At 41.6% G+C, this 16,008-nt stretch overlaps 1 protein-coding gene across 2 annotated transcripts in view; it reads left to right on the top strand.

Moving 5' to 3' along the window:
• The first annotated feature begins 2,941 nt into the window (after positions 1 to 2,941).
• Positions 2,942 to 16,008, top strand: part of scfd1 (sec1 family domain containing 1) — a 35,120-nt gene continuing 22,053 nt past the window's right edge. The window contains exons 1-9 of one of the 2 annotated variants that reach the window (XM_048974941.1): positions 2,942 to 3,015; positions 11,893 to 11,963; positions 12,076 to 12,164; positions 12,690 to 12,780; positions 12,900 to 13,022; positions 13,125 to 13,212; positions 13,653 to 13,742; positions 15,169 to 15,224; positions 15,669 to 15,754. In XM_048974941.1, coding sequence (XP_048830898.1) covers positions 2,985 to 3,015; positions 11,893 to 11,963; positions 12,076 to 12,164; positions 12,690 to 12,780; positions 12,900 to 13,022; positions 13,125 to 13,212; positions 13,653 to 13,742; positions 15,169 to 15,224; positions 15,669 to 15,754 — 725 coding nt within the window. In that variant the 5' untranslated portion in view covers positions 2,942 to 2,984. Of the gene's footprint in view, positions 3,016 to 9,695; positions 9,806 to 11,892; positions 11,964 to 12,075; positions 12,165 to 12,689; positions 12,781 to 12,899; positions 13,023 to 13,124; positions 13,213 to 13,652; positions 13,743 to 15,168; positions 15,225 to 15,668; positions 15,755 to 16,008 lie in introns of those variants that run through there. The other variant, XM_048974940.1, reaches the window with a different exon arrangement.

The raw sequence follows: 16,008 nt of genomic DNA, 5'->3' as shown, positions 1-16,008 counted from the left end.
TCCCAGAGTTTGAGTGGCTCCCCTCAGGACGATGGCTCCGCTGTCCCAGCTGCAGTATACATAGGAGGAGAGCGACCTTTGTTCCCAAGGCCGTTCAACTTCTCAATTCGCAGACTTCTCTCCCCCCCCCCCGCCTCCTTGCACTGGAACCCGTCATTCATTCTGCACTTGAGCCCCCCCATGCCCACTAACAATCCCTCCCTTTACATATCTATTCAGTTCTTGCCTACCTGATTGACTGCAATTTTGCACGGCATCTTCCAAATACTGCTGCCTGCATGTCATTGTGTCCTTGTTCAACTGCCCTGTGTGCCTTTAATTGCCTCTCGGGGACAAATAAAGTTATATTGAATTGAATATGTGACATAACAGCCCATTGACCTATAAAACAAATGACTACAGAGAACTATTTACATCTGCTGCCATCAGTCCAACCTGCTGCGCAGCCCACCGGTACTTCTACCCTACACTGCCTCCCCCAAGGGGTTATCCATCCCAGAACCCCTACAAACTTCTGGAAGCATTCCGAGCAGTGGTGAGTCCTCTGTGGTTGTGGGCTCCCCAGTCCCCCACCGTCCTGATCAGTCCCTGTTGCCAGGGTACTTACCACCAGTCATGGTGATGGCTGCTCCGAGTAGGCCAGGGGCTGGCACAGCACCAAGCAGTCATGGTGCAACACAACAGTTCTATGCTGCTGAGGCATCTGCACCCTGTACATCACCTCAGAGATTGCTCCAGGTCCCCACCAGTGGCTGTCGAGCTTGGGTGAATGCCCCTTCTTCCTGATGGGACAGTAAACCCAAACAAGTTCCCCGGGATGGAAGATCTGGCCCCGACAGCGGACATCATATGGCCTCTTTTGTCTGGCTATGGTCGCGCCTTGATAGTCTCTGGCCAGCTCATGCATGATGTGAACATGCTCCTGGAGCTGGCACAGGTAGTCTAGTCCTTGGGGGCACTGAACCTGCAAAAAAACTTGTTGAGGAGCTTAGCCGCGGTGGTGATGGGGCTCTGGTTGGAAACCGCATACACCTCGGGCCACTTCGTGAAGTAGTCCATGGCCACAAGTTTGTAGCCTTGGCGAGAGGGAAGGGGCCCAGGACATTCATCCCCATGCACTCCTTGGAGGCTCCCACCAGGTACGGCTGCAGGGGAGCCCTGAATTTCTGGCTAGGAACCTATCTAGCCATCAATGCGTCGCAGCAGTGCACAAATAGCTCGGTGTCCTGCCAGCAGCCGGGCCAATAAAACCACTGCCACAGCATCCCAAACGTTTTTGGTACCCTAAGATCCTCCAGGGTGTCCCACTACATGGGAGTGGTAGGCCTTTGTTTTCGGATTGGAGGCTGAGATTGCATCCCAGCCCAGTCGCCTCAACCACTCCCTCAAGGGGTCGCTGTGTTGCTCCATGGCGAGCTGCTGGCAATCTATGTCCTGGTGGGCCTGGGGCTATGCGGATGGTGGCTACCGCTCTTCTACCTGGCAACAGTGACAGCAGCTCTCAGTGGTGCAGGGGCAAAGAGAAATAATGTCCGCATTTTCATGCAGCTCGGCCAGTGCTGGATTTCAAAGTTGTACTGCTGTCCCTCTGGGTTACGGAAGTTTAGAAGCCATGCCAGTGACACGTGGTCTGTCTGCAACCAGAACTGCCAGCCACAAAGATAGGGACAGAAGTGTTTGCGCACTTGCACTATAGCCAGTAGTTCCCTTCAGGTCATACAATAGTTGCACTCCTGCCGGCTAAGTGTCCCGCTGAAGTATGCAACCACGGACTCCCCTTCTAGTCCCACCTGCAACAGCACAGTGCCTAACCCCCACATTAGTAGCACATGTATCCAGGATGAAAGGGAGACACGCATCCGTATATGCTAGGATAGGTTATCAGCGAGTACCACGCAAAGCTGGCAGAAAGTCGTAGCACAGGCATCTGTTCACACGAAACCACTTCCCTTTTCTGAGACTGTGCAGTGGTTTTTCAATGCTGCCAAAGTCTTTGACGAAGCGTTGGTACGTAGTAAGACGCAAGCCCCAGGAAGCGACATTGCTCTTGGAACTGGGGTTAGCCAGTCCTGCATCGTTGCCATCTTTTCCGAGTCAGTGGCCGCACCTTCCCCGCTGACAATGTTGCCCAGGTAGTGCATCCGGCACTGGAGAAAGGAGCACTTCTAAGGGTTTAGCCATATCAAGGAGAACACAGTCTTAAGGTTCTGGATTACCCCAACAAAGTCAGTAGTGTGGACTAAGAGAAAGTGGTTTTGGGGCAAGCTTCTGGGAAAAGTTTGACCTGCCAGTAGCCAATCTGGAGGTCCAGGGTACTGAACCATGTTGACCCAGTATTGTAGTCCATTGTGTCATAGATGTGTGGCAGCGGATAGGACTCTTTTCTCATCGCGTTCAGCCATTGGTAGTCGACAGAACCACCATGTCCCATCCTTTTTGGCGACAAAGACTGCTGGTGCTGCCCACGGGCTGTTGGCCAGGTCAATGACTCCTGCCGCTGCCATCTCTCTGATCCTCTGCTCTGCCGCTTGTCGCTTCACCAGGAGCAGTCTGTATGGATGCAGGCAAATGGGTGGGGCATCCCCATATTTATGTGGTGCTGTACCAGGGAAGTGGGTTGGCAATCTTTGTCCCTGGTGGCAAAGATGTTCTGGAACAAGTCCAATAAAGCTTTGAGCTTGCTCCACCGCCAGGTCCCGGCTGCTGTACTGCCAAACTTCCTGTACAGATTGCACAATCTCACTGCGATGTTACTGTGTTCCGTGATCGGGGTATTGTGTGGGGCTGTGTCACTGGTGTTCTTTCCCCAGGTGCTGTGGGCTGCTCCCTTCCCACAGCAAGTGGTCTTCTTCCCTCTCTGCCACCAGTCGCTGCCATCATACTGGAGGGACACCACATCTCCCAACTGCAAATGACTGATGTTAGTTGACAGTGAGCTGTGAGTGCCACGTCATCGCCGGTGTCACCGTCATTTACCAGCAAAGATGGCTGCCTCCATCAGGGAGAAACAAACAGGTCTGGTAGTATTTTAACTGCAAAATTATATTTTCCTACAGATATTGCATACTGATTGTATACTTTCATAGAAAAATTACTGAACTGGTGCCCTGAAAGATATTTTACTGTAAAGATTGATTCGGTTGTCTTGTGAAAAACCACTTAGGTGCCTTTTGGAAGAGTTTAGTAGGCTAATATGTAGCTGAAGTTACTGTACATTGTACAATGCCGATTAACAGCCCTAACCAAATAATCAAAATTGAAATTAATCAAAAGGTTATTTTCCATCTCCGAGGTGGAGAGCTGCTACCGTCTCCCAGTTGAGTAAGGAGATCCAGACCAATGATGCAGTGTTTGGTAATGTCGGCGGGCCCGACTTCCTGCACCACTGTGTGTCCGGCCAGCTGGATGTGCAGCTGTCTCTTTCCCTTCATAGCCGTGTGCACGGCAGTCACCAAAGTCAACTGCCACCTGGCTGGCACAGCCCCGCCGGTACTAGGTAGCATGCCCGATTTGATCAGAGTGATGTGTCCACCAGGGCTCGAAGGTGTTTTGGTGACCAGGGAGTTGAGATACAGACCCGTGACTTCGTGGGTCTGTAGAGAGCTTGGAGCGCTTCCCCCTCCAGGGCCACTGCCAAATGCACCGCCATCTTTTCCTTGCCCCAGCCATTGTGCTGGGCGACCAGCCACACTTGGATCAGGTATGTGTCCAGGGTTTCCTTCCCTTCATAGCAGGGCATTTTCTCTGTGGGTTTCATCCCCCTGCTTACTCCTAATATGCACACTGGGCATACACACACACACACACTAACATGCTATGTACAGCAATCAACACTCAACACTACACGTGACATACAGCACATTTACCTACAACACAAATGACTACAGAGAACTATTTACCGGGCTAGCATCAATCCAACTTGCTGCACTACCTACTATGTCAGCTGAAATGAACAGAAATGAGCATCGCACTCATTTGAAATCAGTTTAAGCCCCTGTCTTAGATGCTTTCAGATTGTCCCCAGTCAATATAACTGCCTTGGGCAAGATTGCTGAGCAGTGACATCCTACTGATTTTGTAAATATAGTTTTGCAGTCATGTCACCATAACTATTACCTTAGTCAATCAATCAGGGTGTGTTTTGTAGCATCATTGTCTTCTGAACTCTGTAGCATTGTCCTCTGAGCTGAAGCAGAAAGCTACAAAATAAGAATTGTAATTGTAACGTGACGTGTCTCAAGTACTCAAAAACTATTAACATGTCTGCAAGAGCAAAACGGAGCTTACATCATCATCAAGTATGACAATATCCTTGGGCTCTTTAAAGTACACTATCAAGAGGAGGAGGGCACATGCTGTCTTGTCTGAAGCTTCTGGTTTGAAATTTGTACCCTTATACAGTAAGCCCTCAGACATTCGCGACGTTTCAGAAATCGTTGCGAATGAGGAGGATTTGCGGATGTTTGGTAGAGTAACTAAAAATAGTAATATGTGCTTATTTCTATAGTTTAAACCATAAATATGCTCCCAAAACACTTTAATTTCATTTAAAAGTTAGCTTAATACATTACATATAAAAAAACTAATATTTGATGTAAAAATAGAGTACAGTATCATCTAACGGATATTTGTCACACTAGCAGATTTACAGTACAGTATACTAATGTTACCACTACTAATTCATAGAACACAGCATTGGCAGCCGTTTTCTTTTGCATTCACAGTAAGGTAAAATGAGTAAACGAACCCTTTCAGTGTTTATAGCAAATGCGTCTTGAGAGGGAAACCTGGGACGTTTTTGCTATGTATGTTAACATTAGCGCCTTTCAAGAAATGTATAATTTTTGTGCATTGCACAAAAACTTCCTATTACAAAATTTTAAATGACCTATTTTCTAATATTTATGTAACAATTAGCATTCCTGTCACGTATTGCCGGGGCACGGATTGGGGAAGCAGGGAAAGGACACAAGGAATTGAGGAACACGGGGCTTAATCAAAAGGTAAAGACAAGCAGGACAACGGAACAGGCAGCAAACTGAAAATGACATGAATGACCGGACTCATACTTAAACACAGACTTAAATACACAGGAGTTCCAAAGGGGATAAACTTTGCAAATGGGATTCCCATCTTGTAAAGCTACAGTACAGTATGTACATAAAAAGGCAGGTTTCCATAAGAAAGTCTCATTTTTTAAGGGATTTTTTAACTGATTTAGATCTTATGTCTTGAACTTTCCCCAAAAACACAATATTTTCATTAACTAAATTGTTTTTACCAATTTTTCACTTAAAAACATGAAAACTTATAAATTACTATGAAAATTAAACATAAACACTTCTGTAGGGTTTTTCGAGGATTCTCAGATGTGTGAAAAAAATCGCAGATAATAATAATAAGTTATTGGAATAAGTTATATGGAATAAGTTCCGTTCCAATAAAATTTTTGCAGATCTGTGAATTCGCGAATCACGAAGCACGAATACACGATTGCTTACTGTATCTAATTTTTCATGCTGTCCAGACAGTATATTGGTGTATACAGTGTTTTAAATACAGCAGTATTACCGTATTTTGAAATGCTGATGATAAAATTTGCTGAGTGAGGGGAGGGGAGGGGTTCTGGCTAATTTTGTCACATGGATTTCAAAAGGCCGCTCCAGGCCTTATTATCGTAATCCCGGCCAAGCTTTGATGAATAATTTAAAAATTGTTAGTAAAACTGTCCCGTTTCACTACACTGTTTGTATTTGTTGTAATATATCTGCCCTCACCTCCATGCATGCACCAACCGCAACCATCCACATCCACAGCCAAATGTAGTACAAACACAAGCTGCCATGCATACAGTCGTCTGCAATCCGAAAAACACAAAAGTGTAGGCAGAAAAGTGAAGTGTGAATTGGCCTTTAGAGGGATAAAAGAAGCAACCCAAAAAGTCAAGACACTGCTGGATCTGAAGACCATCATATTGAAGAGTTGAGACAATGGTAAGTCTGACACACCAGAATGGCTTAGACAGTACCATTCAATGAGATGAGTTGACTGTCCAAGATGACATCTTCTTTCGAGAGGACCGAGTGATTATTCCAGCTTCACTGTGAAAGGACATTATGCAACATCTACATTAATCTCATATAGACATTGAAAGCAGTCTGCACAGGACTGCCTTATTACAGCTGACTGTTTTCCAAATTTTTGGATATTGACTACTTGTCTAATACCACATGCATGACAGTATTTCATAAGCTGAAAGTGCATTTTACAAGGTATAGCAGACCTTGTTTCTGACAATGGCCCACAATACATGTCAGGGGACTTTAAAAAATTCAGTAAACAGTGGGAACACAATTTTTTTCCATCATCCGCAGAGCAACTGTGAGGTGGTGTTAGCTGTAAAAATGGCGGAAAATATGCTCTGACATCTGGATACGAGCCCTATCTTGACATGCTGGATCATTGTAACACCCCATCCCAGGGAGTGGGCACCATTCTGACTCAATGCCTGATAAATTGCAGGGTAGTTTGATATCATCAAAGCTGCTGCAGCCACAAACCCACTACCAGCTCTGCACAGTAATCAACAGAGAATGGCACATTACGATGACAAGTCAGCCAAGGACTTGAGTGCTCTTCATGCAGGTGATTGTGTGTGAGTGCAACCTATCATACAATCCACCAGCCTTTGGGAATGCACACACACGCCAGGATGAAGTGGAGAGCGGTGGAGTTGTACCACAGAATCACAGATACCTCAGACGTGCAACTGCTCTGACGTATCAGCAACAAAAATGACATCAGCAAGGCACTGCCAACAGTGGGTCCAGTGTCACAGCGCACCCTAGTGGACCCAGGGCAGACTCGCCTGCAAGAGTGATTGAAGGGTTGCGAGACCGAGTTACTTACAGGACTGTGTGTGCCGTGAAAATATGTAAATAGCCGTTTCACTGTATTACGGGACATAGGATGGAGTTGAGTTTAGTAATGTAGATTAAGGATATGTGCGCAAGTATAATAAATTGGAGTTTAAGTTCAACAAAGTTGTTTAGAAATTGTTGGAGTGAGTGCTGAGAAACTGAATTGATACAAAAAGTGGAACATGAGCCACCAAGCTGGACTTGAGTACTACAACACTGGCACACAGACAGTACCATACATGTACAATTCATAAAAAAATCTGACTTATTTTTAAGGTGTTAACTCAAATAGAAAATTGAAGGCTGTTGGCATTTGGCATGAGCAGTGACTGAAAGCCAGACATAGATGCTTTGAATAGCATTTCACATGTCCTAACAGCTGTAATAATAACTAAAAGATGGAAGAACTTGTAAGGGACTAGGGTACATTATACTCATCAACACCATCTGAATGTCAATATGTGCAGAATTGGTTCTGTGTTCTTATTCAGGTGGATTTGCAAAAGTTGTCATGTAGCATAAAATCACATTTTAAAATATAACAAACAAAATGTCTTATTACAAAAAGTTGTTGAGTGTACCCCTGAAAGTTCCAAATACATTGAAGTACCAAACTACTTTGGAAGAGTTGGGGAATATATTCTGATTTGATGTATTTTGAAAACCTAATTATTAACTGTACTTTACCTACTGTGTTTTTCAAAAAAAATTAAAATCATCAAAAATGCCCATGTTTACATGCTGTCCCTGTATTTGCATTGGCCTACTTTGGGAACCCTAATTTAGTTCTACAGTCCAAACACTAATAGCTTAGACATGTGTGCCTTGTGATGGACTGGCATTTCACCCAGGGTGTCTCCTGCCTCATATCCTGTACTTCTTGTTTGAGGCTCCAGCCTTACCAAGACTCTTTTCTGGTTAAACAGTTGTGGATAATGGATGAAAGGGAGGTAGGAAAAGCAAATTTAGTACCCAACATTATATATCCATCCATCCATTTTCCAAACTGCTTATCCTACTGGGTTGCGGGGGGCCTGGAGCCTTTCCTGGAAGCAATGGGCACAAGGCAGATAACAGCCCAGGATGGGGGGGGCAGCCTATCACAGGGTACGTACATACATACATACATCCCTATGGGCAATTTAGCAACTCCAATTAGCCTCAGCATGTTTTTGGACTGCAGGGGGAAACTGGATTCACAATGGAAACCCCACAACGACATGGGGAGAACATGCAAACTCCACACACATGTGACCCAGGCGGAGACTCGAACCTGGGTCCCAGCAGTGTGAGGTAACAACGCTAACCACTGCACCACCATGCTGCCCCTTTATTACAATTTATTATAACATATATATATTTTTTTTCAAGCTCAATATGACTGTTGCGGATGATTGAACATTCATTACCCACCATCTTCACTTCTGTTTTGTGTTTAGAATTACGCAGTTTGAAATTATGTTCTTTCTCTTTGTCAATAGCAAGGCAATATTTATTTTGTGCTATACAAATCATCACATTTTAGATACTTATAACAACACAGGGGGTGGCATGGTGGTGCAGCGGTTAGCACTGTTGCCTCACACCTCTGGGACCCGGGTTCCAGTCTCCGCCTGGGTCACACGTGTGTGGAGTTTGCATGTTCTCCCCATGTTGCCGTGGGGTTTCCTCCAGGTACTCCCCACAGTCCAAAAACATGCTTTTTCATTTTATAGCAAACCAATGAATCATATGTGTTTAAAATTTAGAATATTTACTTATTTTTCTGTGTTATTATCCATCCATTTTCCAAACCGCTTATCCTACTGGGTCGCGGGGGGTCAAGAGCCTATCCCGGAAGCAATGGGCACAAGGCAAAGAATAACCCAGGATGGGGGTCCCTGCCCATCACAGGGCACACTCACACATCATTCACGCACCTGCACACCTACAGGCAATTTAGCAACTCCAATTAGCCTCAGCATGTTTTTGGATTGTGGGGGGAAACTGGAGTACCCGGAGAAAACCCCACGACGACACGGGGAGAACATGCAAACTCCGCACACATGTGACCCAGGCGGAGACTCGAACCCGGGTTCCAGAGGTGTGAGGCAATAGTGCTAACCACTGCACCACCATGCCGCCCCCATCCATCCATCCATCCATCCATTTTCCAAACCGCTTATCCTATTGGGTCGCAGGGGGTCCGGAGCCTATCCCGGAATCAATGGGCACGAGGCAGGGAACAACCCAGGATGGGGGGCCAGCCCATCGCAGGGCACACTCACACACCATTCACTCACACATGCACACCTACGGGCAATTCAGCAACTCCAATTAGCCTCAGCATGTTTTTGGACTGTGGGGGGAAACCGGAGTACCCGGAAGAAACCCCACGACGACACGGGGAGAACATGCAAACTCCGCACACATGTGACCCAGGCGGAGACTCGAACCCGGGTTCCAGAGGTGTGAGGCAATAGTGCTAACCACTGCACCACCATGCCGCCCCCGTGTACTATAACATATTTTATTTAAAAATGAGCATCAGTAAATGTTTGTAATAATTCAAATGTCATTTATACAGAACCTTATTATATAAGAGAAATTCCTTCGACAGATGAATTTTGTGAATATACAAAAATGTTAGTAGCACATGACATTGATAGCAAAAAAAAAAAAGGTGTGGGCTAATTTGAGACACATGCAAGTATCACAATGGACATACAAAGATGCAATGTTCAGCCATGCAGAAATCTAACTATATGTCAATCAAAATTTAGTATATTAACAAAAACTGCAAATGACTCATGTTAGTTACAGTGAGCTCCGAGTGCCACGTCATCGCCAGTGTCACCGTCATTTACCAGCAAAGATGGCTGCCTCCATCAGGGAGAAACAAACAGGTCTGGTAGTATTTTAACTGCGAAATTATATTTTCCTACAGATATTGCGTACTGATTGTATACTTTTATAGGAAAATTACTGATCTGGTGCCCTGAAAGATATTTTACTGTAAAGACTGATTCGGTTTTCTTGTAAAAAACCGCTTAGGCGCCTTTTGGAACAGTTTAGCAGGCTAATATGTAGCTGAAGTTACTGTACGTCGTACAATGCCGATTAATAGCCCTAACCAAATAACCAAAATTGAAATTTACCAAAAGGTTACTTTCGTGCTATGTCCACGTCCCTGCCCAAGAAACGACTTTAGATCTAGGAGCGAGGAGTTGAGAGGATTTGGTACTCGTTAAAACTACTAAGAAAGACGGGAAACGTGCCTTGGGACTGATTTCGCTATATATACATTTTATATATATGTAAATTATATTTTATATATACATGTAAAATGTGTGCGTTATTTTTCGTATCACCTATAATCGTAATCGCGTGACGTTGTCTTAATCCAGGTAATGGCAGGAGTTCCGGTGGTGTTTTCGCAATTATTCTGATATGACGTGAACGCGACACGAATATAGATATGTAGTGGAGGCAATTTGTATTTAAAAATAGTGCTGTTAGTATAAGTGTACATGAGCTACAAAACATTTGTGTACATAATGGGTAATATGATAATGAGCGAGATCAAATATGGTGAATGCCTATCTGTTTGATTATATATGTACAATGACTGCTACACTCAAACAACCCCCTTCAGTGGCAGAAGTATTGTCATTTGGTTACGGTTTCCCATTTACAATAAGATGAAGACGCTTTCCAGACGATACCACAAACCGTGTCAAGAGTGTATAGGCCTAATTACCCGGAGAAAGTCCGTAAAAACGGAAAACAACTATGCAGTACCATTTGTAGGAGACCTGGAAAGCACAACAAAAGGCATAAAATATTAAGATTTAAGTGGTAAATGTCCACATTCTTACCCAGGGTTTTAAATTACACCAGAGCACATGTGATCTAAAGCTGATTTTCCGTATTTTTCTTGATCGATGCCCCTATGGGACTCATCCAACAAACAAGCATGTACTTGTCTTGATAATCCCTGAAAGCATTAGTGACTTGGTATGTAAGTGGGCAGTGAATGATGCAAATCGTATTAATAAATAAAGTGATCAACAAATGACAGGGAAATGAAGTCAAACATCCGACCAATCAGATATTTACAACTGAAAATTTCATAGAATTTGGAAGGTACAGGGCCATGAAATGTTGTCATCATAACTAGGTTAACTATGGCCTCACTAATTGTTTAATTTAAATGTAAATCAAATTTGATTTACTTTAATGTCATTCTGTTTTATTTGATTTAATCTTTTGTAGTTTCAAGCATATGTACTTTTCTGAATAAATGATAAAAGGAGCCTTATATGACAGTAAAACTTCCTGAAAAGTGATCCCCCCCCCATTTTAAATGTCTTTTTCATCTTCATTTGATCTTTTATCTTTATTTCTCGGCATTTGAATTATTACTTTGAAATCAATGCTAGGTACATTTTAAAGCAAATACCACATTTTGTTTTGGTTGTACATCTATTAATAATTCTGTGCTCAATTACATTTTCAGTATGCGCTTTGTTTTGCATGCTAAAGAAGGATTTTTGCTGTCAATGCCTATTGATTGGTAGTTATTACATTTGTCTTTCAGTTGCTAATTTGAAATAGTTATAGCTAACAGGAAGGCTGTAGGTGAAATTATAACAGCACAGCCCCTGCAGTGGTTTGCAGAAAGGATTCTCACACCTCTATCCTTAAGGCAGTTATAGAGGCAAAGTGGGTCCTATCCCATAGTAGCTGGGTGTTCCTAATGAGATGCCCTCTGCTTGTCAGTATCCAGGACAAACCTACACCCTATCCTGCCTTTTAATTATTATTTTTTGTGACTTTTCTATGTGACAGATTTACGTATTTTGAAGTAGTATAGCAATATACTAGATGAGTATGCTTTTGCATGTGTTACATACCCTAGCCATTGAAGAGTATTCTGTACAGAAGTGACTAGTTATGTCATAGCTTGATAGTTTTCTCTGTTATCCTACAGCCGCCTTGAGGCGAATGCTGAACTTCAATGTCCCTCCATTGAAGAATACAGTTACCGAACCAGTATGGAAGGTAACACATTTGAATCTTTTTTTTAAATGAAATAGGATTCAGTGTTTTCCAACCTAGTCCGTGCATATTTGTTTCCTTTCACGTTTAGTTGTGTTTCTGGTATGTCTCCCAGGTACTGATATACGACAGGTTTGGTCAGGACATCATTTCTCCTCTGCTCGCAGTAAAAGAGTTGCGAGATATGGGCATTACTTTACACCTGTAAGTAGCTGAAAACTGTTACTAAGAATTGAAAAATCTACAAAATAATAAACGGTGACAAGGAATAATAGGATAATTATTGATAGCAACATGTATTACAGATGCTCCTCTACTTACGAACTTTCAACTTACGAACTTTCAGACATATGAAGGAAGAGGACTGTAAGCCCAAATTGTGTTCATTGGGCTGCCGTTTCCTGTCCGTAACATAAATTTTTTTTTTACTGCGCACCAATTCTGGGAAGTACAATTTCTGGCTGCTACTACCGCGACGCAACAGCGTAGCATGCGTACTCTGAGCATCCTAGTTCTTTGTACTCACGTATACCCTTAAAATGATGTTGAAAAAGACTTACGAACATTTCAAGTTACAAACGGCTGTTCGGAACGTATCTCATTTATAAGTAGAGGAGCGTCTGTACTTTTAATATGTGCTTTATGCTGGTGTATGTTTATATCCTTGTCTTAATTTATTGAGAATGATCCTTATTTATATTTGTTAAAATAAGAAATGGTGTTGCTTAGCTTGCTACATTCAGATCGAGATTCTATCCCAGATGTTCCAGCCATATACTTCGTCATGCCTACTGAGGAGAACATTGACAGGATATGCCAAGTAAGCCATAGTTTTGAGTGTATGTTCTGATTTTTTAAGTGATTTGAGTGTGAAGAGTATAATAGTCCAATCATACACATTTATGAAATATACTTGTGCAATTGTTATTTGTTTTTCAGGACCTGCGTAACCAGCTCTATGAGTCTTACTATTTGAACTTCATCTCGGCGATTTCCAGAAGCAAACTAGAAGACATTGCCAGTGCAGCTCTTGGGGCTAATGCCGTGACCCAAGTCACAAAGGTTAGATGTTAAACCTTTCTAGTTTATCAGATGTACTCTAAATTAAGCTTTTTATTCATATCATAGCTCATTGCTCTGCACTCTTTGTCTTTGTCTCTACAGGTGTTTGATCAGTATTTGAACTTCATTACCCTAGAGGATGACATGTTTGTCTTGTGCAATCAAAATAAAGAATTAATTTCCTACCATGGTATGCTTCTTTATAAAAATGCTGTGTTGTCGATTCACTAAAAATGCTTATTTAGCCCAACTAGCAAAAGAGTGCAGGGTGGACCAAAGTTGGTATACAGTTTGGATTTTACAAAGTAAAGGTTCTCTTTTACAAAGTTATTTTTAGAAATAGGTATACAGTTTTTATTTTTCAGTACTGATTGGGTCATGTTTAGTCTCTCAGCTGTTTGAAATGTAGATACATTCCTGGAGCCTGTCCAATATATGCGTTTTAGGGTGGTTTAGTGAATAACTCTGAAACGTCACACTTCAAGTCTTTCAAATTCCATGTCCACTCTGTATTTGTCATGTGCATATAACATATGTAGTTGTGGGTCGTTTGTAAATGGTTTCAATCTATTTCATAACATTAGATAGTTGTAACCCTCTTCTTATGTTTATCTAAATTCCATTTTACAGCAATAAACAAACCGGACATAATGGACACAGATATGGAGGCGATCATGGACACTATAGTAGACAGCCTTTTCTGCTTCTTTGTCACATTGGGTGAGTTTTTTTTTTGGTAATATTGATTAAAACAATTTAATTAATTGATAATGCATTGTATTGGTAAACTACATTCTGCATATTCTTGTATTCTATGAAATAAATTTTATACTGTTGATATCCACTAGATGGTAGTGTTTCACCAGTTCGTTTAAATTGTGGTGCTTTGTAACTTCGTGCTAGTGATGATCAAGAACTTGCAGCACTATAATGGTATATATGTATCTATGCTTTTGCATTCTCAATATCATTAAATGAGATTTGTACAGGACTCTGAATAAATATGTTTGCCCTAGGAAAGTTAAAAAAAACAAAACTAATTTCAGAAACAGGTAGAGCAGCACATAATTACTGGTACACTGAGATTAAGAATTTAGTATTTGGGACCATTTTTTATTTGCTTCTAATGTTCTACCATTCACAATTGTTTTTGTGTACCCATGTTATATATTTATGTATAAAAAAAGTATATTTATTTTTTACATAGCAAAAGTTTTAATAAATCTCCCAAAATTTGGGCTCTGCTGTAAGGTAAAGCTCTAAAAAATTCTTCCACACTGGGTTTTACAGTTTTACTAATTGGTGTGCTATTTTTGACTGGCTTTTGTCAGCAAGTAACTTGCTGTTCTGTGCTAAAGACAGTTCTTAACCAGAACAAAAAATGAGACTGCATAGAATATCATAACCACCACCACAGTTGGGATTTTACATACTACATCAATGTAGATACATTACAAATCTTTTTTTGTTTGTTTATAAATGTGTATGGCTTTGTTCTATGGTATGAATCTAGTCCCCAACTGATTGATTACTTTTGAATTACAGACATGAGTCATGTTTATTTTTATATTTCTTTGAACATTGCGCCTTAATTTCATTTGAATAACTTTCCTTTGGCTGGTTATGATTATACAGAAGATAAACACATCTGTATCTTTTTTATCATTTTTTTCAAGCCATGACAGAGTTATTTTACTTTTGGCATGCTGTTGCATGTGCTCTATCTTTGGCCTTATAAAAAGTCTACATCACTGTGTAGTAAGCTAGTAAGGTTCTGTGGTTTTTAGCAGTAGATTAGCTGAGTCGACCTCTACAAAACACACTATAGCACCCAACTGATGGGGCAAGGTATCTCATTCAATCTAGCAATTATTTTGTAGTGATTGAAAACATTGGTTGCACTGTTGAATATATTATTTAAATTTAACAAAAAATGAATCCCGTAATGTAAATTTAGCTGGCTCTTCCAATTTAAACAATTTTGTATATTAAACAAACTTGGGCATGGGTAAGCATTCAGTTCAAGTTGTGCTGGGGCATCTGACCCAAACCACAAAACAAGATGCTGTTTTCAGATTCCACAGTGTATCTTCTGTGAAAATCAACCGTGGTCTCTGTGAGTGAATTGTATTTTTGTTTGTATCAGGTGCTGTCCCGATTATTCGCTGCCCAAGAGGAAATGCAGCAGAGATGGTGGCTGTGGTAAGACTTACATTTCATTGTAAATGCTGTAGTAGACACTTTCTGCTGTGGTATAATTGAAGGAACATGACACTGAGTCCTTTGTGAGGTCTTTTTTATTTTTAACCTTTGTCGCATTTTTTCTTGTATTTAACTTAATTCCGTGTATTTGTGTTAAAGTTATACTTATTTACAGGGGATTCTAAAAAGAAAGATCCTAGTATAGAGAAGTCATTATTAGTAGATTACAATGTAGTAAGCATTATTAATTATGTCATTGAGCAAGACATAGAGATCCAGGGCCTAGTTGGAGGTTTGCTGCACTGGTGTAGACTGTTCACTCTTTGTTACTTGCATTTTGTAATCTTCATGAAGTCTGAGTCGTATTCACCACTCAGCAAATATTAGGGCTCTGTGCCATAAGCTTGAGAGATGCGGCTGAGTACAGCTGTCTGATTGTTACAGAAATTGGACAAGAAACTGCGGGAGAATCTTAGAGATGCCAGGAACAGCCTGTTCACTGGGGACACCATGGGAGCAGGCCAGTTCAGGTGGGTCACTTTAACTATCATGCATAATGTCATACAAAATTGCAATTGTTATGTAACTGAAGGATGGCGTTCCTTAAACCAGATGTTCATTCACTCGGAATGCAATCTCAGTTGTGAACTTGGATTAACTGAACAATAGAGAGAAAAACAGATGTGTTGTTCAGAATGCCATATTGTTCTCAATGATAAAACAATTGTATACTTTTCTCGAGATTTATGTGCGGTGACCCTGTAAAAATTAATATTCCTTCTGT

This window comes from Brienomyrus brachyistius, chromosome 14 (assembly GCF_023856365.1).
Source record: "Brienomyrus brachyistius isolate T26 chromosome 14, BBRACH_0.4, whole genome shotgun sequence".
Taxonomy (NCBI): Eukaryota; Metazoa; Chordata; class Actinopteri; order Osteoglossiformes; family Mormyridae; genus Brienomyrus; species Brienomyrus brachyistius.
Note: the sequence above shows the minus strand (reverse complement) of the source record. Positions and strands in the feature narration are given on the sequence as shown.